Source organism: Paramisgurnus dabryanus, chromosome 13 (assembly GCF_030506205.2).
Source record: "Paramisgurnus dabryanus chromosome 13, PD_genome_1.1, whole genome shotgun sequence".
Lineage (NCBI taxonomy): Eukaryota > Metazoa > Chordata > Actinopteri > Cypriniformes > Cobitidae > Paramisgurnus > Paramisgurnus dabryanus.
Window position 1 is genome coordinate 395,494 of NC_133349.1, and position 22,567 is coordinate 418,060.

The 22,567-nt window shown below is 41.0% G+C and overlaps 1 protein-coding gene across 2 annotated transcripts; it reads left to right on the forward strand.

Moving 5' to 3' along the window:
* The first annotated feature begins 615 nt into the window (after window positions 1-615).
* On the forward strand, window positions 616-22,519 carry dennd4b (DENN/MADD domain containing 4B). Of its 2 annotated transcripts, none has more exons than XM_065270599.2 (29): window positions 616-797; window positions 4,724-5,038; window positions 5,246-5,498; window positions 6,393-6,462; window positions 6,544-6,713; window positions 6,833-7,074; window positions 8,006-8,072; window positions 8,448-8,506; window positions 9,023-9,167; window positions 9,269-9,444; window positions 9,521-9,621; window positions 9,705-9,920; window positions 10,056-10,201; window positions 10,329-10,462; window positions 10,554-10,668; window positions 10,752-10,958; window positions 12,440-12,568; window positions 13,330-13,474; window positions 13,561-13,704; window positions 14,176-14,368; window positions 14,684-14,960; window positions 15,067-15,171; window positions 15,654-15,829; window positions 15,967-16,120; window positions 16,200-16,439; window positions 16,589-16,688; window positions 17,251-17,416; window positions 17,504-17,562; window positions 20,731-22,519. In XM_065270599.2, exons 2-29 carry the CDS (start codon window positions 4,743-4,745, stop codon window positions 20,874-20,876), a joined length of 4,431 nt encoding a protein of 1,476 aa, XP_065126671.1. In that variant the 5' UTR covers window positions 616-797; window positions 4,724-4,742; the 3' UTR covers window positions 20,877-22,519. The 2 variants fall into 2 exon arrangements, with proteins under 2 accessions (XP_065126671.1, XP_065126670.1); XM_065270598.2 differs by having other exon boundaries at window positions 617-797; window positions 14,681-14,960.
* The last annotated feature ends 48 nt before the right edge of the window (window positions 22,520-22,567 follow it).

Sequence of the window (22,567 nt, forward strand, 5' to 3'; positions counted from 1 at the left end):
GACCAGCATGGGATGCTGGTGCTAATGCTGGTTTAGCTGGTGCCAATGCTGGTTTGGTGCTGGTTTAGCTGGTGCTAATGCTGGTGCTGGTTTAGCTGGTGTTCACTAGCAAACCAGCACCAAAACACAACATATGCTGGTCTTGCTGGTATGCTGTTTTTTCAGCAGGGTGACCACTTTAAAACTGATACACCAAAGCCTGATAAAATCATATGTGTATACGTATACACCATTTTTTTTAAATGATATAAAAAAACTATAAAAAGGTGAAGTGGTTATGTTTGTCTAAGTCAAAGACATGACAGAAAAAGACACTTTCACAATGAAAATTCTTAATTCACATTTCATGTTCAAAACGTCAAAGGCAAATAAGCCAAATCAATGGTTGCCGTTTCACAGTTTCTTATAACAACTGAACTAATATATTTCAAGTCTGTACTATCTAGATTTTAGTTAACTAAACGACGAAACGTTTTCGTACTCCACGAAAGTCGTAAACATTTGAAATCGGTTGAGAAATATTGTGCGTTTAATGAAGATGCATCTCCTCTTTCACTTTAGTGTTTCTAGTTGTAATTCTCCTCCGGGCCGACAGGCGTCAGGTCGCACGTCGAGTCGTGTCGCTTTTGCAGCTGCGCGCTGTGGGAGTTTGTGTGAGCTCAGTCTGTGATGGCGACCGCAGGTTCGATCCGTGCAGTTACAGACCGAACCGACTGACAGCGCGACAGCAAGATCTGAGGCTTCAGAATGAGATGAGACCTGAACCGAAGCGACCTGATCTGAGCCGAGCCGCTGCGGTGAGTCCCGAACCGTTCAGAGCTCGTGACATCACGGCGTCATTCAACGCAACTGTTTAAAGGCTGCGTTTCCCGAAACCTTCTCAACGCTACGTCGTTCTGAAGTTAAACTTTAAGCTGTACCTGCTAACTAATACGTATTTTCCCGAAACATTCTTAGTTAAGTTAACCTTCTGTAAGTCAATCGTTCGTAAGGTTAGTTATTGTGAAGCACTCTTAGCTCTTTACATGATCACTGTTGACAGCTCACTCCGCTAGTGGCCACCACAACTGAGCCAAACGCGCCTTTACATTTCACTCTATAGAAATCTCTTTCTGACACACAGCTGTCCACAGACACATTTATCTCAAATATTTACTCACCTGGTTACCATAAAAGCTGCAATTCTTAAAAGAAATCAAATTCGCGTGCAAATTCAGCAGATTTTTGACCTAAGCAGCCCCTAAAATACAGCTGCGTGCTGTCGGCTCTCCTCTTCTGCTGCGGTTAATAACTGTTGACGATATATTTTACCTTTATTGAGTAAGTTAGCTCATTCAATAACTGATTTACACCAATAATGTGATTCATTCAGCTGCTGGTTTTGGAGTAAATGAAGACACTATGGCACATTTATTAGGATCATATCAATTAGGGGTTCCCTCAAGATTCATAAATAGAAATATAGGGAAACGCTTTCTTTTTTTAGTAGCCTATTCTTATTTCTCTTGTGATGAATGAAGTTTAATTGCAATAATTTCATACATTATAGTGAGGCTGCCCGATAATGGCAAAAATCATAAATGTTAATTGCGATTATTAATGTAAAAATGAAAACCAGAGGCAATCCAAACGGTTATATTTGAGGGAGACAGACAGGTGCACCTCCAGAAATGAGCCCATGAAGCTGCGCTGTAAAGGATCTGCCGCCTTATCCGCTGTCAAAACACAATAAACTTGTGAAAGAATGAAGAACATTTTCTTTCTTTTCTTTATAGTGTAATGTTGAAACAAACCAAGTGACTTTGTGCGACCCACCTTATTTCCCTATGCGACCCACTTGTTGGATATTAACCAATTCAGCACCATCATCATGGACAGCACCTGCTAACGTTGTACGTAAGAAAGAAAAGGTGTAGTTCGGGAAACATGTCGCCTAGAAAAGGTATCACTGTAGTCAAGGCACATCGCTTCAGTCAAGGCATATCTTTTCATTCAAGGTATATTGGTCCAGTCAAGGCATGCCACTATAGTCAAGGTATACCGGTTCAGTCAAGGCGCATCACTTTAGTCAAAGCGTACCGTTGCAGCAAAGGTATATATCGCTTCAGTTAAGGTATACCTTTAAAAGACAATGTTGGCGGGAAATGCAGCCCAAATCATGAATGAAATGTTTCAGAGGGTAATACTACAGTCTTCACATTATATGATACTGCGGTAAAAAAACAAAGTCTCCTGTTATTTTCTCTGTCAGTTGTGTTTGTGTACATTCACACATTGTTTTTGTGTTATCATGTAATAGTTTGAGGTATCCGAGTATGAAATGAGTCGTAGCTGCTGAGTACAGATCTCATATTAAACCATTGAGAAATCCACATTAGTTCTTCATGTCCACAGGAAAACATGGTGATTTAGGTTAGTACTTTTTTTCTACCAAAGTTGAATATTACTTGACAGCAGGTCTCAGATCAGATCAAATAAGACGCGGTCCTTTATATCTATCCATCGAACAGATGCTTTTATCATTCCTAACAATGCATTTACTTTGTGTTTCCTGGAGATGAGATTGTCAGTGATGATTTGTGAATTTATTCACATCTTAACTTATCTGATGGTTTTAGATTCTGATCTCTGGTCAGTGTTGGTTCTTTGTTTAAGTTGATGTTTGTCTCAGTTACAGTACTGGTGGTGATCAGTATCTGCTGTGTAATATTATCTGAAGTGATTGTGTTTTAGATGAATGCAATGCAGATGTGTTTGAGGAAGTGAAAAGTGCTTAGAATGATCTCAAGTGTGCAGTGACAGGAAATGATGAGAAAAAGGAAGTCGATTTCTCCTTCATGAGCGTGTTAAACTATTGAAGCATCTCAAGTGTAACACATATCATTTGTTCTTTATATATAGTGTCATACATTCATTCATGTGTTCAGACTCTATTAGTCAATATAATATAATAAACAGAAAGTAAGTGGTGTGTATATATAGTATGAAGTATGCAGGTGTTTTATTGCGGATGTGGTTTAGTGTACGGTTAAAAACTTCATCCTTTGAGTTTCAGTTCGTTTCTTTAACCATAAATAATCAGAGCGAGTGTTATCAGACCTCTTTACAGAGCCGCTGACTGACTGTGGCTGTGATCTATGTTATCTTTTTATTTCTGGTCTTATTTGTTTTTTAACTCTGCTGTTATTGACGCATTAGCACATTAATATGAGTATTTCACAACTAAAGAGTCATTGAATGAGAGTGAAAGGATCTGTGTGTGTGAGACAGAACGTCTTTGTGATGCAGAGATGCTGGTGTGAGTGTCACATACACACATGAGAAAGAATTGGTGTTGTGTTTGTCCTGTGGAGAAACTGATGATGAATGTGATGATGATGATGATGTCAGGTTTGTCCTCTAGAGACCACAGTGACACGTGTGATGTAGACACACTCATTCATATGTCATATACTCAATATAAAGTAAACATTGATTCATATATGAAAGTGATTTATTAAGATTACATCACAGTCACTGCTGCACGTCTCAGACCTCAGGGAGATTTGATGAGAAACTTGCTGATCATCAAAATACAGTGAAGGTCAACATCAGGAAACATTTATCACCTGTGTCCTGTACAATGACCTCTACCCTCTATGTGTGTGTGTGTGCGTGTGTGTGTGTGTGTGTGTGTGTGTGTGTGTGTGTGTGTGTGTGTGTGTGTGTGTGTGTGTGTGTGTGTAGGTAGGTGTGTGTCTGTTTGTAGGAAACGTACTGATGGTGTGCACATCCTGTGTGTAAGGTGACATTAGGGTACACAGACACACACACACACACACACACACACACACACACACACAGTTTCCACCCATAATGCACAGTAACCTATAAACAATCTGATATAATTATGTAGGTGATGATATTTGTGTGTAAGTTGTAACACTTTCTGTTTGTTTTACACACTGATGTGAGTGAATGTGAAGAGCAGATCTAGGGCTGGGTGATTTTCACGGTTTTTCTTTTTTTTTTCAATTAATTTGAATGTAAGTTTTAAAGCGATTTTATTGAAATGGGGTAATGGAGATTTTGAATGGAAGTTTGTTACAGTCAAAGTGAAAGTGCAGATGTCATCTGATTATATAGCGGAGTTAAACTGCATTGAAAATAAAACGGCAGCCACCCAGGAAAGATTTCTGAAACTCCAAAACCTATTAGGTGAAATTCTTATTTCATGAGGTTTTGTTTAGTGTACGCTGTGGGAGAAGTGAAATTCGTAATCCCTCTTCTCCCTCCTGCGTTTGCGGTCTGTCCCTCAGCTCCACTCTTTAAAAGCAACAAACAAAAGTCCAGATGACTGAAACCATGACCTAAACCTGACGTGGCACCTGCTGAATTATAGCTGCATATGAAACATGTCTGCGCAGACTGTAGTGCTCGTCTAAATGAAATGCTCACAATACAGTAAATGGCCTATACAAAAAGTTTGTGATGTCGTTGTTGACAAGGTGAACAGGTGAATGTATGATTCACAAACTAATAATGATGACTCATTTGAACAGATTCATGAACAGATAGCATATATTATCTAAGTTATTGATTGTAAAATCTAATCAAATTTTAAACAAATCATAGTGCAATCTTGAAACAGTAAAATGTTCTGAAAAAACAATCTATAATACATTTTTTACAACATCTCCCAGCCCATGTCAGACATCTGTGACATCTGTGTGTGTTTGTGCAGTGTTGTGTAGACCAGCGTTATGTCCGACGAGAGATGCCCTCAGCTGGTGGATTATTTCGTGGTGGCCGGTCTTGCGGGTGAGTCTTGTCCGGTGGATGAAGATGGTCGTGAGAGGGGCGTGCGAGCGTTGCAGCCCGTCACAGATCTGGCCGTGATCGCCCGTGGGCTCGGGGAGGAAGTTCCTGAGGGCTTCACCTGCATTGAGAAGACACAAGGAGGCCATCCGGCAGAACTGAGCGCTGGCTTACTGAACAACCCACACATGTTCCTCTGTTACAGACGCGGGCACGACAAACCACCCATCATTGAGCTCGGGTGAGACGCCGGCTGTCTGTCACATAGACTTGTGAACTAAAATCATTCTCTGTAAGGCTGCTGTAAATATCAGTCTGAACTGTTTTTAAAGTTTCTCACTCTTATTTCTGATATTTGGTGGTTTTGGTGTTATGTTTCATAACTGTTTTATAACTATGTTATGTTGTATTATTATGTTTTTTTAATCACTCCTTTGGTTATGTTTAGCATTCTGTATGAAGGGAAAGACCCCATCAAACAGGGATGGCATTTGATCGAGACGACCCCGTACAGCCGCTCAGCCAGCCTCAGTTCTAGTGGTCCCACCACTCACCGGACGTTCCTGATGTACCGGAGGGCACCGGACTCACAGGCTCTGAACACTCTGGGTGTGACGGAGATCTCGCTGCTCATGCCCAGCAAGGGTGAAGCGGCACCACACACCTACTGCAGAGTCGACAAGAACCTCAACACTGGCATGGTGCAGACCTCACTCATTCATTTACAGATTCACTCATTCATTTATTTACAGATTCACTCATATAAAGATTCATTTAAAGATTCACTCATGCATTCATTTACAGATTTACTCATTTACAGATTCTCTTATTCATTCATTTACAGATTTACTCATTTACAGATTCACTCATTCATTCATTTACATATTCACTCATTCATTCATTTACAGATTCACTCATTCATTCATTTACAGATTCACTTATGCATTAATTTATAGATTTACTCATTTAAAGATTCACAAGTTTACTGATTCATTAATTTACAGATTCATTCATTTAAAGATTCCCTCATTTACCGATTCATTCATTTACAGATTCACTCACTTACTGATTCATTCATTTACAGACTCACTCATTCATTCATTTACTGATTCACTCATTTTAAGATTCACTCATTTACTGATTCATTTACAGATTCACTAATTTACTGATTAATTCATTTACAGATTCACTCGTTCATTTATTTACAGATTCACTCATTTACCGATTCATTCATTTACAGATTCACTCATTCATTCATTTACAGATTTACTAATTTAAAGATTCACTCATTTACAGATTTACTCATTTAAGATTCACTCGTTCATTCATTTACAGATTCACTCATTTACCAATTCATTCATTTACAGATTCACTCATTCATTCATTTACAGATTCACTCATTCATTCATTTACAGATTCAATCATTTACAGATTTATTCTATCTCACTCTCTGTCTCTTAGTGTCTCTTTTTACCATCATTGTTCTTTCACTTCTGTTTTTCTGCTTTCACTTGCTCTTATTCTGTGTTATTTATGGTGTTTTGATCATTTATTTTGATGTGTGTGTTTGTGTGTTGTGTTGTGTTGTGTTGCAGTGGGGTCCAGCGCTGTATCTGTGCTACAAGCGTTCAGTGGCTAAAGCAAACGCACTAGCGTATGAAGCAGGTGAGTGTAATCCAGATACACACATACACAAATATGTTGTGTTTGTAGCTGCAATGTGTATTGTATTGTGTTGTGTTGTAGGTCTGATCAGTCGGTACCCAGAGGAGGATCTAGAATCGTTTCCATTACCGGACTCTGTGCCGGTTTTCTGTCTCCCGATGGGCGTAACTGTAGAGAGCTGGCCGCTCAACACCAAGTATCAGCTGCCCGTCTTCTCTACATTTGTCCTGACGAGTGCTTCTGGAGATAAGGTCTCAAAACAACAACCAATCACAGCTCATGTGTCATTCAATGATTGTTAATGGGCAGGAGTGTTGTTCATCTTGTGTCCGTTCACATGCACCTGCTGATCTCTGTGTCTGTGTTTCAGGTGTATGGGGCAGCGCTCCAGTTTTATGAGGTGTATCCGCGTGAGTCTCTGTCTGAGAGACAGTCTGTTCATCTGGGGCTGCTCAGCGTGGTGGACCGGCGGCCAATCACCAACCGCAGTCTTCAGGTGAAGAAGAGCATCTGTGTGCTGTCTCACTGGCCGTTCTTCAGCGTCTTCCAGAAGTTTCTCACCTTCATATACAGATACTCCATCTCAGGACCTCACGTGCTGCCGCTGGAGAAGTGAGTAGAGCCGATGTTTACAGTAATAATCATTCACATTTACATCACTGACAGTCAGATTTACCTGCTAGAAGCTAACAATCAGGCTGTTTACACTTGCTATTAAGATGCGTTTGATCACTAGTCGATGACGTTAAATACTGCTTTGAGCTCATTCAGTGGTAGTCGAAATTGACCGGATTGCTTTTTTGGTGTAGATGCTCATGTGGTTGAATGTGTTTGAACAGCCACATAAGACCGCCTACTCTTTATCTATTGATCTAATGTGTGATGCACAATGTCTTTACATCGGTCCTAACTTCTAGTGCGAACACTCCGCTTCCTGTCACACAACCATCTTGTGTGTGTGCATTATTTTTTTATAATTAATTGGTCCGTCATCAATTATTTCTTACATAGCAACCGTCTGCCGGTACATAATCCCGTTTTAAGATAAGACAAGACGTTCAAATGTCACAAACATTGGTTTAATCATTTGTAAATATAATGACATTGACATTTGACAGATCAGGTGTGTGTTATAGAAAAATAATCAACACCTGTGGAACATTTCTCAACCAATCAGAATAAAGTATTTAACAGACCTGTGGTATAACTGGGAATAAAAACCTTTGAATGTCACCACTGCCAATCAAAATCCAGCATCTTAGAGTGCTGTGTAATAATACCTGGTGTAAACAGAGCCAAACAAATTCAAACAGGTTTATTAATAATGGTGGGACAGATTTAATAAGCACTGTGTAAATATTCTCTCTCTCTCTCTCTCTCTCTCTCTCTCTCTCTCTCTCTCTCTCTCTCTCTCTCTCTCTCTCTCTCTCTCTCTCTCTCTCTCTCTCTCTCTCTCTCTCTCTCTCTCTCTCTCTCTCTCTCTCTCTCTCTCTCTCTCTCTCTCTCTCTCTCTCTCTCTCTCTCTCTCTCTCTCTCTCTGTAGACATATATCAAGTTTCATGCACAATGTGCCGTTCCCCTCAGCTCAGCGTCCTCGTATCCTGGTGCAGGTCTGATAACTCTGATGTTGTGTTGAGTTCTGTTGTGTGTCAGTATGTGGATGTTGTGTCATTAAACCCTGACGCTTCCCCTGCAGGCGTCGACCGCACAGATGCAGTAAGACACTTCCTGAGGGTAACAGGGGGAGGGGGGGACTTTACAGATCTGATCTAGAAGACAATAATCAACAATAATCCTGTGATTCAATCTCATCTCAGTCATTCATTCAATTCAACATTGATTTCTTAATTTGGTGCTGGGTAGAAAACACAATCATGAATCATGAGGTGATGGACAAAATCTGTCTTGATGTGCGTGCGTGTGCGTGCGTGTACATGTGAGAGTGTATTTCAAGTGTGTGTATTTACTTTGTTTGTGTTTTGTAGCTCTCTCCATACGATAATCTACTGCTCTGTCAGCCTGTGTCATCTCCACTGCCACTGAGGTGAGACACACACTGTCTGTCTGTCTGTCTGATACACAAACTGTCTGTCTGTCTGTCTGATACACAAACTGTCTGTCTGTCTGTCTGTCTGATACACAAACTGTCTGTCTGTCTGTCTGTCTGATACACAAACTGTTTGTCTGATACACAAACTGTCTGTCTGTCTGTCTGTCTGTTACACAAACTGTCTGTCTGTCTGTCTGTCTGTCTGATACACAAACTGTCTGTCTGTTTGTCTGTCTGTCTGTCTGATACACAAACTGTTTGTCTGATACACAAACTGTCTGTCTGTTTGTCTGTCTGTCTGTCTGATACACAAACTGTTTGTCTGATACACAAACTGTCTGTCTGTCTGTCTATCTGATACACAAACTGTCTGCCACACAGTGTTTGTGAACTCTGCTTCACTGTGATTAATGTCTGTGTTTGTGCATATTCTTGCTGATATTTGATTTGCTGCTGTGTCATAAGTCTTTATTCTGATTGGCCGGTGTATTTTTTCCTCTCTGTCCTCAGTGGTGCCAGCTTTGTGAAGTTACTGCAGAATTTAGGACCGGAGAACGCATGTACGCTGCTGCTGGCCGTCCTCATTGAACACAAGCTGCTGCTTCATTCTTTACGGCCTGACGTGCTGACGTCCGTCAGTGAGGCGTTGGTGTTGGTGAGCTCTCATTGGCCCGTCACACCTGTTGATGAATGATGGTTTATTCCAGAGCTCCGCTTTCTCTTACATCCACGTTTGGTTTCCTCTGAATCCTGCAGATGGCGTTTCCTCTGCGCTGGCAATGCCCGTATATCCCACTGTGTCCACTGCGCATGGCAGACGTTCTCTGTGCCCCGATGCCCTTCATAGTGGGCGTCCACTCCAGTTACTTTGACCTGTACGACCCGCCGGCTGACGTGGTGTGTGTGGATCTCGACACTAACACCATTTTCCAGTGAGTTTAATCCGTTCAGATGTCTTTAATGAAACTCTTGTTAGGTCTGTAAGTAACTGTGAGCTGAATCTCTCAGGTGTGAAGATAAGAAACCACTCACCTGGAGATCTTTGCCAAGGAAACAAGGGAAAGCTCTGCTGAGTTCCCTGAGTAACCTGCACAAAACCCTGGAGAGCAGTGAGTGACATCACACATCACATGATCTCTACAGCAGCTAAACTTCCTGTTCATCTCTCTCTCTCTCTCTCTCCCTCTCTCAGTTTATACTCCTGGTCAGGAGGAGGCGACGCTGGAGTTCTTGTTGACGGATTACGATCTGATTTATGGCCGTCAGAAGCAGCTGGAGTTGGAGATTCAGGAGGCGTTTCTGCGCTTCATGAGCTGTTTGTTGAAAGGCTACAGGTCTTTTCTTCTGCCCATCACACAAGCGCCATCAGACAGAACCACAGACTGCAGTTCACTGTTCAACCTGCAGGGTGCGCTCAAGACCTTTACACTGTTATCATACTCCAAACCTGTACCAGTGATTTTCTTCCGTGGTATAAAGCAGATGTTGAAAATGGCAAATAGTTTGCAGCATTAATGATAACAATCTTGACTGTTTTGCGCAGGTTTCCTGAAATCTCGTGAGCGTACGCAGCAGAAGTTTTACACGCAGCTCACTAAGACTCAGATGTTCTCTCAGTTTGTAGAAGAATGTTCATTTGTCAGCGACAGACACACCAGCCTCGAGTTCTTTGATGAATGCGTACAGAAGGTGCGTGTGTGCATGTGACCACAGCAGCCAATCAGATTCTTTGTTTTATTATGTCTTCCATACTACAGTCAGCCTGCTCGCTCTCTTTATCTGTCTCTGACTGTCTCTCTCTCTCTCTCTCTCTCAGGTGGATGTAGAGAAACCTGATGTAGTGAGGTTGATAGATCTGGATGAATCTCACAGTGGTGAACACACCGTGTTTATTATGCCTCCAGAAGAACCACAGGAAGCTGACGGCTCAGAGTGTCCAGCTCACTACAGGTCAATTCACTTCACCTCAGTGATGTTTTCATTATATGATATCAAATAGATGACTAGACATTGTTACCTTAGTGTCTCTGTGTGCGCGCAGCTATGACACGTTCCCTATCCTGCTGTCGGATTTGTTCGATCGGCCACAGGATCAGCTGCGGACTCCTGCTAAAGGCAGCCCTCCCAGTAGCCCCGCCCCCCGCCGTACCAAACAGGTGCCGCAGCTCAGTGCAGAAACACGATTCAGATTTCCAGAGATTGTCACGTGATCGCTGATGTCGTTCTCTGTTCTCTTCAGGAAATAAAGCTGGCACAGAAGAAGGCCCAGAAATATTCAGCAGTTCCAGACATGTGGTCCAAATGTCTGCTGGGTCACTGCTACGGTCTCTGGTTCATCTACCTGCCCACGTTTGTTAAAGCTGAAAGCACTAAAGTACGAGCACTGCATACAGCATACGAGGTCCTTAAACACATGGAGACACGGAAGGTGGTGCTACCTGATGAAGTAAGACATGTGGACACACACACAGATGCACAGATGCACACAGTTACACAGACGCATGCACGCACACACACACACACACAGAGGCACACACAGACGCACACACACAGATGCACGCAGTTACACAGACGCATGCACGCACACACACAGAGGCACGCATGCACGCGTGCACACACACACACGCACAAACATGCACATACACACATGCATGCATGCACACACCACACATACACACACACACATATATAGAGGCATACACACACATACACATACACACATGCACACACACACATGCATGCACGCACACACCACACATACACACACACACACACACACACACACACACACATAGAGGCATGCACACACACCGGGGGGCGCACACACAGATGCATGCACACACATACACACACACACACACACACACACACACACACACACACACACACACACACACACACAGAGGCACGCACACACGCAGTTACACAGATGCATGCACGCACACACACACACAGAGGCACGCATGCACGCGCGCACACGCATGCACGCGCGCACACATGCACATACACACATGCATGCATGCACACACCACACATACACACACACGCACACACATGCACGCACACACCACACATACACACACACACATAGAGGCATGCACACACACAGAGGCGCACACACAGATGCATGCACACACATACACACACACCACACACACACACAGAGGCACGCACACACACATGCACGCACGCCCACACACACACACATCCAGCATCCTCTGGATGTCACATTTGTCTACTGGCTTCATCATCAAGTTTTCTGATGTCTGGTCTTAATTCAGAAGAATGTAAGAATGAAACTGCAGTGATTATTCTTATGGGTAAAAAAAGAGAACATTTATGATGTTTGTGGCCATCATAGAAGGACGCAGCCTTCAAATATGACTCAGCTTAAGTCTGAGTTTCAGTGGCTCTGTATACACCTGGTATTGCCATGCGTTTGGTTGATCGGATAACAAGTCAATGAAGCTAAATACAGGTGTAAACAAAGTGAATCATCTGGTCTGATTCAGTGATTCATTCTGTGATTCAGTTCAGTGTCTTGTGTAATCAGATTGATATGTCATGAAAAAAACCCAACTAATGGAAGAGTTGTTAGATTACAAATTATCACCTAAAAAAACTACAGTACAGCACTACACATACAATGCTTATAGGGTCATTACTCGGTTAAAATAATGTTTGGATTGTTTAGTTTGTGTTGTGTAATTGTGTAACATGTATCAGGAGGTATATCAGTCCATTAATAACATGATGATGATGATGATGTGTTAGTGAGAACAACATGTGAAGACTCAAACTTGTCTTTATAGATATTTAAGTGTTTTAATCTTTATTTACTCTCACAGAGAGATTTATTAAAAACAGTTTAATAAGTGTCTTCCCAACTGTGATGTTTAATGAATTGTGATTGTTTTTGTCTGTCAGGTGTGTTATCGGATCCTCATGCAGTTGTGTGGTCAGTACGGTCAGCCCATCCTCGCTGTCAGGGTTCTGTTAGAGATGAAGAAAGCAGGAATCATTCCCAACACCATCACATATGGATACTACAATAAAGTGAGAGACTGTCTGTCGTCTTATCTTCATTATTTCATACACACTGCTTAAAGGAGCTGCATTCACATATTTGACTTTACTCAATAAAGAAAAATTGGATATACACTAGTCAACATTGTTAGGGGATCAAAAACATTCATCAAAGTTGTCTTTAGACAAGAACGGGTGATGGGTATTGGTTTTGAGACAACTTTTAGGAAAGGTTTTCTTTTGATCCACTTCAAATGTTGACTAGTATATTTGTAAATATGTTAAGATCACTGTTTGAGAATGCTGTACTCAGTTCTTCTCTTTTTAAACTGTGTCTGAATGTCTCTTTTTGTTTGGATCTGTATGATCCCACCCACTGCCAATTTATCCAATAGTGTATTTCCACAGCTCGGTTGCTAGTTATTGTGGTTGCTTAAATGAGACCGCAATGGCCCATAAACGTGACCTCCGGTGGACGCAACCTCCAAAATGATCCGAAAATTGAGTTTTAAAAAACCACGTGACCGGGTGTGTAATTTGCAGACGACAAAAAAACATTGCAAACATAAAAATGAGCAGATAAACTTTAGTTGCACTCCTGCATGTGTCTGGCAACCTGAGAAGGGGGGCGGGGGGGGGATGTCTCTGATACTTTAAATTTAGACTGCGGTCCAGACATTGACGTTACGTACAGCTCCTTTAAACTTTACAGGCAATAACAATTACCATGAATCAGTTCACATGTCTTTATGTATTGAATTGTGTTCCTGATTTAATTTTGCCGTCTGTAGGCCGTTCTGGAGAGTAAGTGGCCCTCCACCAATCAGGGTGGTCGTCTTCGCTGGGCGAAGCTTCGTAACGTGATATTGGCTGTCGCTCAGTTCCGGCAGCCAATCAAAGAGCAGCAGAGAAACATGTCTCTCTGTACCCCGTCAGGTCTGAAACTTTTTTTTATCGCTACGTGATTGACAGCTGAAGTTATGACACTGGGTGTTTCTTAATGTCTGTGTTTCTGTTTTAAGGAGACATGCTGTCAAAGCCCCGCCCCTATTCTGCTCTGGTTCGCCAGTCCAGCTGGAGTGGTTTGAGTGAAAGCTCGAGTCACGAATCACTGATGAGTCTGGCTAAGAGTAACAGTATGAGCAGCATGCAGGCGTCAACCAACAGTGAGTGACAGATGATCCTAACCTAGAAAGACTTTATCTTAAAAAAAAAAAAAACTACTTTCTCTTTTTATTCTCGCTCTAGATTTTGTGTTTTAATGTAGTTTAGAGTCTTAATGTGGTGTTGTGTGATAATAATGTGTGTTGTTGCTGTAATGATTATTATGTAAAGATGTAAGGAATAATTGATGACGGGTCATTGAATTATTTGAAAATAATGCACACCCAAGATGATTATGTCGTTACACCGCGGGTGTGCATTCTTTTCAAATAAATCAAAGGACCAGAGTCAATTATTCCTCTTATACCACGGTTACCACAAACATTGCTCTGGTGCTTATTTTTAAGACATTTGAAAAGTTAGGTGTGCGGTTATCGAAAAATAATGCATACCCATGGAACATTTCTCAACCAATCAGAAAACAGCATTCAACAGACACGTGGAGTTTAATGAAGTCTGATTTCTTTAACCAGAAAGCAAAGTCTGTACGAAAGCTGAACCTCAGCCCGTGGGTGCCGATGGCTCCGCCTCCCGTAAACCTCCCGCTGGTCGTCGTGACACGCTTAACCCTCCTGCGCCTGTCCTGGTGCGTCGCAGTGACGTCTGTCTGTCCACCTTCTATAAAGACTGCGCAGAGACGACAGACACAAACCACAGGAACAGCAGGTATTACAGAAGAACTTTATCATCACCTCATGCCTGTGAAGATTATAAAAAATTGAAGTGAACTTTTGAATTTCAGACTTTTGTGAAATGTGCTTTCTTTTTGATGATTGCTCCTCCCTCATGCATGACTGGACATTTAAGAGGTCATGTGATTCTTTTATTTTTGTGATGTTTCACTGATATTTATGTATTTTGGGGGGACCTACAAACACTAGACCTTAGGTGTCCCATAGTGGTCTAATTCACCCTATGTTGTGTTAATAATGATCAGTGTGTTGTGTGTTTCTGATGGTTATCTTCTTTGGTGTCCAGCAGGTCGGTGGAAGTAAAGGAAACTCTAAACAGGAGGTCAGTTGATGAAAACTACAATAACGTTTCTTCTCCAAGCCGCGGATTGGCCAGTAAACTGCAGCAGCTCCTCACTCCTACACGAAACCGAGCGTCGGTACGGCGGGCCGCTAGCGTGGATGACCGACGGCCGGGAGCCAGCGGATCCTCTCGACGGACCTTAGAGCAGAAACCCTCACGAAAAATCCAGATGCCTGAAAGTCTGCTGAAGGCAAAAGAACGACTTTATAACGCCACTTCTGAGGTTAACAAACCATCATTTAAAATAATACTGTAATAAATCAGCAGAGAAAATACAGACATTTCACTGACCTGTCTGTCTGTCTGTCTGTCTGTCTGTCTGTGTTTAGAGCTCGCTGTCTGTGAGCAGTGATATTGACATGACTGACATTCAACCACTGGCTGTTCCTCTCAGGAGGTCCTGGGATTCAGCACAGGAAGGGGTGGGCATTGAGGTAAATATATTCCTGGCTGTATCTTCACTTGAGTTTCACTTTCAGTAGTTTGTAGGTAGAGATGTAATGCTTACCAGGTTAATGGTTAACCCCAATAAAAATGTCCAACGGTTAGTATTACCACGTCATTTTTTAATTACCGTTTAATGGTGCCAGTGTCACGGCTCTCAAACTCCTGTCCAGCATCAACAATTTTAAGCAATACCGTAAAACAAACACATTTACTCACGTTTGCTCTCATGTCTATGTGATGACAGTGCTTCACTGACTGAATTTAAATCCAAAACATTTTCACATTTATTGATAACTGTGGTGATTTTTGTCACTATAATCGTCATGTAAAACGTTTATACCGTTTCATCTCTGTTTTTAGGATCGGTGCACAACACAAGCAATTCTTACGTATTTAAAGTGTAGTGATTTTATTGCTATTATTGAGTATTGTGTGCTTCAGCTATGATGTGTGTGTGTGTGTTGTTCAGGTGTTGATGTCCAGCTGTTCATTGTGTCGCACCTGTAATTCTCTTGTCTATGATGAGGAGATTATGGCCGGCTGGTCGTCTGATGACTCCAATCTCAACAGCACCTGTCCATATTGTATGGCATCATTTGTCCCGCTGCTCAATGCAGAAATCTGTGATCTGGGTCCAGTCTGCAGGTGTTCAAACATTTAGCGTTGACATTTAATTTTACTTTTGCTAAGACAAGCTTGTTTCATAGAAATATAAAATAAAGTCAATTACAGATATATATTTAGATGTTAAAGTGTTGATGTATTGTTTTGATGTGTTGTAGTGTGGAGCGCATTTCTCTGAGTGTAGATGGTGAGCTTGATAACGGCGTGAGATCGTCACCTGCTGGTCGGGAGGACACACAGCAGCACGTGTGTAACGGCATCAGAGAGACAGACTCGGAGAACAGCAGCCAATCAGAGCGCAGCAGTCCAATAGTGAGAGCTTTATTCATCCAGAGATTCACTTCACAGATGAACACACGATTCATTTATTCATATGTGTGTGTTTACGCAGGTGTCATCAGTGGGCGGAGCCCCGCAGGTGACCGTGGCGTATCTGAGCCCGCTGGTGTTGCGTAAAGAGACAGAGAGTCTGCTGGAGAACGAAGGGGAGGCTGTTCTCTCTCAGGTCCAGCTGCTGGACAGTCACCCTATACTCTTCTGGAATCTTGTGTGGTATTTCACCCGACTCGGACTCCCCAGTAACCTGCCACAGCTGCTGAGAGAATCTCCTCTGACAGCACACTTTACACAGGTCTGACACACACACAGAGATACACAAACACGCACACACACACACACACACACACACACACACACACACACACGAGATACACAAACACAGATACACAAACGCACACACAACTTATAATTTTGTCATTCGGTGTCTCTGTGTATTTTCAGGTTTCAGAGGGCTGTTCAGTGCGTGTTAGGTTACTTTGGGACACTTTGACCCCTGACCCTGATCAGTGGCCTCCTCTCTATATACTCTGGAGAAAACACAGTGAGTAACATTAAGCTGACACATTCACCTGCATACTAACTCATGGGATTCTTCCTGTCTGAATCATGGGCGAACGCCACATTCATCTCTAAATAAAAGCTTATAGATCACTTAAACTGAGTAGAGTAGTTAACTAGTAGTCTTGCTTCAGTATCTTACACTGGTTCTCCTGCTGGAAATCAAGATGATTTCTGTGAATTTGAACACGATGATGATGATGGGCCGATATCTTCATCTCACTGTATTGCTATCAGGCTGTAAAATCACAAGTTTTAGTTCATTAACATTTTAGCACCAAATTGGTCTTTTAAATAAAACAAATATGACAGAGATGGTCATGTGTAATAAAAGAGTGATTCTGCTGCACAGCAACAAACCAGCTAGCATGTACTCAAAACTGGCTCATTTTTCAGCAATGCTTTAACTAGTTTGACCAACCAGAAACCTTCTTCCTAAACACACTTTCCTATCCTTTACTGATCCTGTAGTTTGAGCCTCATTAGTTCAGACTTCATTCCCAAAGGTGTCGAAAAGAAATGCATTTCCTCTTCCTGTCCTCTAGGTGGCGCACCCATGCGCTCTTTCAGCTGGCGACATCATAACCACCCCTTCGGGTTAAACTTCCTGGAGGAAGTGTTGCGCTGGATCGGTATGAACGAGGTACACAAGGCCATTGCGCTCTTCCTGGATACCGTTGCTAAGCATCCAGACACTCCCTGGATACAGAGGTGAGCCGCTAGAAATGAGGAAGATGGAAAGATTGATTTGTAGATGAAATAATGACTCATTCTGTTTGTGTTGTGTGACGTCTGCAGGAGTTTGTACAGAGAGATGTTGTTCCTCACACTGGCTGCTATGGGTAAAGATCATGTGGGTGAGTCTGTCATCATCATCATCATCATCAGTTTATACCTACAGCCAAACAACACAGAGTCTAGGGCTGCAATGACCAATTGATCAAATTTATAAAAATCCATAATGAAATTAGTCATCAAGTAATTTCATTATCGGTTTGTGACGTCACATGACAGCTGCGCGGACACGCGTCTGCTTCAAACAGCTAGAACTGTCCGCTTATAATTAAAGAAAGCCGTCTTTATACTCAGGGTTCCCACGGGTCCTTGAAATCCTTGAAAGTTTGTGAATCTGGGAGAAATAATTCAAGGCCCTGGGAAGTTTTTGAAAATATACATACATAGATACAGGTCATTAAAGTGCTTGAATCTATTTTATGCAACAAGTTTTCTGGAAAACAAATCCATATTATTCCCTGTGTATTTTTATATCATACAAATTCTAGACTTTTTATGCACACGTGCTAAACTGTTCACTTTAAATGCTTATATCTTCTGTATGTGAATGTTGATACTAGGGTTGCTCATATCAGTTAATTTTCCTGACCGACAACCGTAGCTTCTAAATCGAACATTTACCGTTAACTTATAAGATTTTAATATGAAATTGTCATTGAGTAAAAATACAGTTGATGTTTGTCTGTGAACTAGTAAAAACAAAAGATTTAATTTGAACATCCAAACAGCAGCGACAGATCAACAACAGAACCAGGATTCATACATTATCAGATATTCACGCAACATACCTTGTTAAAAAGCACGCGATCGGTCCAGTGGATTAATATCCAAATGGCAGATTGTCTCCGTTTCATCTACCACAGTGGTCATTTCAAAGCAGGATACTTTTCAGAAAGTTTTGCTTTTGCGTCGTCTTTCTCCGTTTGTGCAAAAAGATAGATGTTTATGGACAGAGTCAGAGGCCATCAGCGAATGTCTGTCCTGATGTGCGCGAGACGGACCGCGTCATCTTGCGCGGACACGCGCGCGTCTCCGTTCAGCTTCCAAACACGCATACAAATGATTTCTCATACAAATGACTTTATCAGACCGTCAGGGCAGCAATAATTTGTGTCATTTACGGGACATTCACAAATTAAAGATAGGAAAGTGTTGAAATGTCTGTCGGCTCATGACGACACGCACCATGTATTAACAATTTTTTTTTATTTTAACTGATAATGTTAATCGTTCATAAATTCTTACCTTCGGTTAACGGTTAAACGGTCAATGTGAGCATCCCTAGTTGATACCAAAATGCTTTTTTGCATAGTTATGTTTGACACATGAAAACGTCTCGGGTTACATATGTAATTGTTGTTCCCTGAGAAGGGAACGAGACGCTGTGTCTCCCTTGCCATACTTCCTGCGTCCCTGTAACGCCATCTTTGGCAATATTTCAGATAGTGATATACTTCCTGCATCACCCTGTCTTTGTCTTTAAGCCTCATCATTGGTTGAATTTGATATACACATTCAGACGCACTTACCCCTGGAGGCGTCCCCAAATTGTACACATAGTGACGCAGCGCGAGTTCCCTCAAAAGGGAACTGTAACAATGTATCTTAAAAGGTAACACAATGTTACCTTGATCTCACTTTAAATGTGTCCCCACATTTAGTCTTTTAATTTGAGGGTATTGGACCTGGAAAGTCCTTGAAAGGTCCTTGAATTTGAAGTTAACTAAAGTGTGGGAACCCTGATATATTTTGAATTGGGCTTTTTTAGACAGTTTCTGTTAAACGGTTAGATATTGGTGGATTTTATTCATTAGTTGGCCGTTGGGTTGGTTTTGCATCTGGCAACCCTGACAGGACAATAATGAAAGCAAAACCACAAACGAATGCTGGTTAATAAAGCTTTAATTTTGTCCTTTAATATAAGTGAGTTTGTATTATAATTTTTGTAGGGTTTTCATAAAAAAAATTTAAAACCACAAACTAATCATCTGTTTTAAAGTAAAGGAGAAATGAAGGTTTTTAATACTGTAACAAGGCATGGATATCACTTTCATATCATAATGGCTTATTTATTTACTTAATAATGATACTCTCATGGGGTGGTTTCCCGGACAGGGATTAGACTAGTCCTAGATTAAAATAAATGTAAGAGCTGTCCAAACGGAAACCAACTTGCACTGACATATCTTAACATACATCAGTGCCCTTTGTTTTGCCTCAAAATGCACACAAGTAATGTTTTCAGTATGGCATGTTGGTTAAACTAGGTATATTTCCTAATTAAACTAAGGCCTAGTCCTGGTTTAAGATAATCCCTGTCCATGAATTCACCCCATAAAGATCTAAAGTTGAAGATTAAAAAAAGTTTATTAATCATGGCTAAATTTCCTCACCAGCACATCCCTGAAGACTCAATTTGTTTAGTTTGATTATGTTTTTTTGACATTAAAAGATATTTAAATATTTAAAAGCTGCACAAGTTTTTTATTTAAGGCTTAAAATATCAAATTTTAAGATTATATTAGTAAAACTTAGTAAAAGTGTGGCTTTAAAAGTACACTTACACATTAAAACCCCTAATTTAGTGCTTTATTTACCTATAAAAAGTGATATATTTATGTTGTCTTATTAGTCAATCAATCAGTAAGGAAAAACTGACGATGGGCCGTTGAATTATTGGAGAATAATGCACACCCAAGGTGGTGATGCAGCACGAAGCGGAGTGCCTTTACACCACAGGTGTGCATTATTTTCAAATAATGCAAAAGACCGGAGTCGGTTATTCCTCTTATACCACGATTACCACAAACATTGATCTGGTGCCTATTTTAAAACATTTAAAAGGTCAGGTGAGCGACTTACAGAAAAATAATCAACACTCATGGAACATTTCTCAGCCATTCAGAATAATGCATTCAACAGACCCGTGGTATAAGAAAAAATAAACATCTATTTAATGGATCATAAAAATAAAAGTTAGTTGCAGCCCAAACAGAGGCACACATTATTTCATCATTCTTATATGAACAACCTACAAGTTTGACCCTAAAGACACATGACCCTAAAGCTTATCTTACTTGAGCAGATTCATCTGAATGAAAGTCTTTCACATTTTTCCCCAAATGCTAACAAGTTTGTGCTCATTAGACTAAAGCAATGAATAGATGAAGTTTAATCTATGTGGATATAATATTAAATGCTCTCTCTCTTTCTCTCTCTGTGATGTGCAGCTATGTTTGATAAGCGATATAAGGCCGCATATGTGCGGTTGAGCGGCTCTCTGGGTCGAGATGAGCTCAGGAGAAAGAGAGTTCAACCTCCGAGTCCTAAAGCTGTGGACTGCAGACGCTGCTTTCTGTTGCCGCTGGAGTGCTGATGAGCGTCGTCACGCACCTTTGTCCTTTTATGTCTTGCTGTTTGCACCTCCTCACGCTCCCTCCTTCACCTCCTGCCTGCGCACGCAGCGCTGCGACTCCGGCGGGGAGACCTGCGTCCCTGTGCTCTTCTGTGCATTATAGGAACCTAAAAACTGCTTCTGTATCCCACAATGCCATGCAACTGACACCCAGCCTAAGCCTCAGATACTTAGGAGGAGGAGGGTGGGACATTTTAATAGGATAGACTAAACCACAGAACCCATCAACATTAACCTCTTTATTTCTGTTTACTAGTATTGTGAAGGTGTAAAATGAGTCTGAACTAACAAGAGAACGAAAAGCAGAGGAACTCCTCTTTAAGCAGATGGATTTATTGTTTCTCACTGTGTCTTAATCAGGTGAAAGTGACACAACAACTCTTAAATCATCTGACTGAAGCGCGACACGAGACGTTTCATTGGTTGTTTTGTTTTTGTTTCTGCAGTGTCATGATCCTCCCACTGTGATATCTGATTGGTTCAAAATCACATCTGATTAGGACACAGTGACTTAAACTCTGAAATCATTTGTGTGTGTGTCTGTGTTTTTGTTCAATGTTTTAAACTTGATGTTTTAGTGGTTTTAGGGGAAGTTTTCAATGTGGGAGAAGTTTATATCTGAATGAATCTGTCCAGAAGCTCTGCTGTAATGATGATGATGATGATGATGATGATGATGATCAATTTCTTTCTGCTGTTCTGCTTTAAAATTAAAAAGCCAGCAGCTGTAGTGTGCACTCCTAAGGGAAGCGCAGCAAACCTCAATTCAGCATCATGCCAGAGTCAGTTTACCCCTGAATCTAAAGAAATCAATGAGATTCAGCTTTATTCATGGTTTTTTTTTAGGATTATTGGGACATTTTGCTGTTGAATGTTATTTTCATGACAACTAAAAAATAATTTGTATCATTGTCGTTTACATTTATTTTACTCTTCTCTTCTAAATGAGAAAAGTCCTTTTTCCATTTAGATTTTGCAAGGGATAAGGGATCGTCATGAAAATAATCATATTGCAAAGTCTTAATACTGATAAATGTTATTGTCATTGAGTTTTGAGCCGAACAGCAGGAAGAAATGTCTTCATCATGTCCTTTAATCGTCTGTTTCTAGTTCTTCATGCATGTCTTCATATATTTTCATATAGATTTCGGTCATGTATATCAGAGCTCTGGGGTTATGACGCACATCTCACGCTCTGCATTCTGGTCTGTTTCTGTTGAATGTTTATCTGTGAGTTTCATTCTGCAGGCTTTGTTTTCAAAACTCATTACAGTGACAATAGGATTTATGGCACATAAACTAGTCTTAATTTTATTGATGGGAAATCTGAAACAGATTTGTTTTAATGACATCACAGTAAATGATGTAAGAGGAAAATTGTTTTTGTTTTTTTTGTCATTCACTGCAATAAACTGTAGAACAGCAAACGTCGCTGAAGCATGTCATGAGGGAAGTTAAGTTTATAAAGATTAAGAGAAAAGATAGATTATAAAGCTCTATTTAAGTTTTAATGCGTTTGCTGTGGTAATTTATATTGAAGTGAGTTTTGTTGTTGTTGTTGTTGTTGTTGTTGTTTTTTAAGAAAAGAGATTAATGACCCTGAAGCATCAGTGTCTGTCTCTTCTTTATTTGATGTGTGAGTTTTGTGCTCG

Coding starts and splice junctions, on each gene's coding strand:
- dennd4b (XM_065270598.2), top strand. CDS start 4,743: ATGTCCGACGAGAGATGCCCTCAGCTGGTGGATTATTTCGTGGTGGCC. Junction 15,172..15,653: donor AGGAAGGGGTGGGCATTGAG/GTAAATATATTC, acceptor TGTGTTGTTCAG/GTGTTGATGTCCAGCTGTTC. Junction 15,830..15,966: donor GATCTGGGTCCAGTCTGCAG/GTGTTCAAACAT, acceptor GATGTGTTGTAG/TGTGGAGCGCATTTCTCTGA.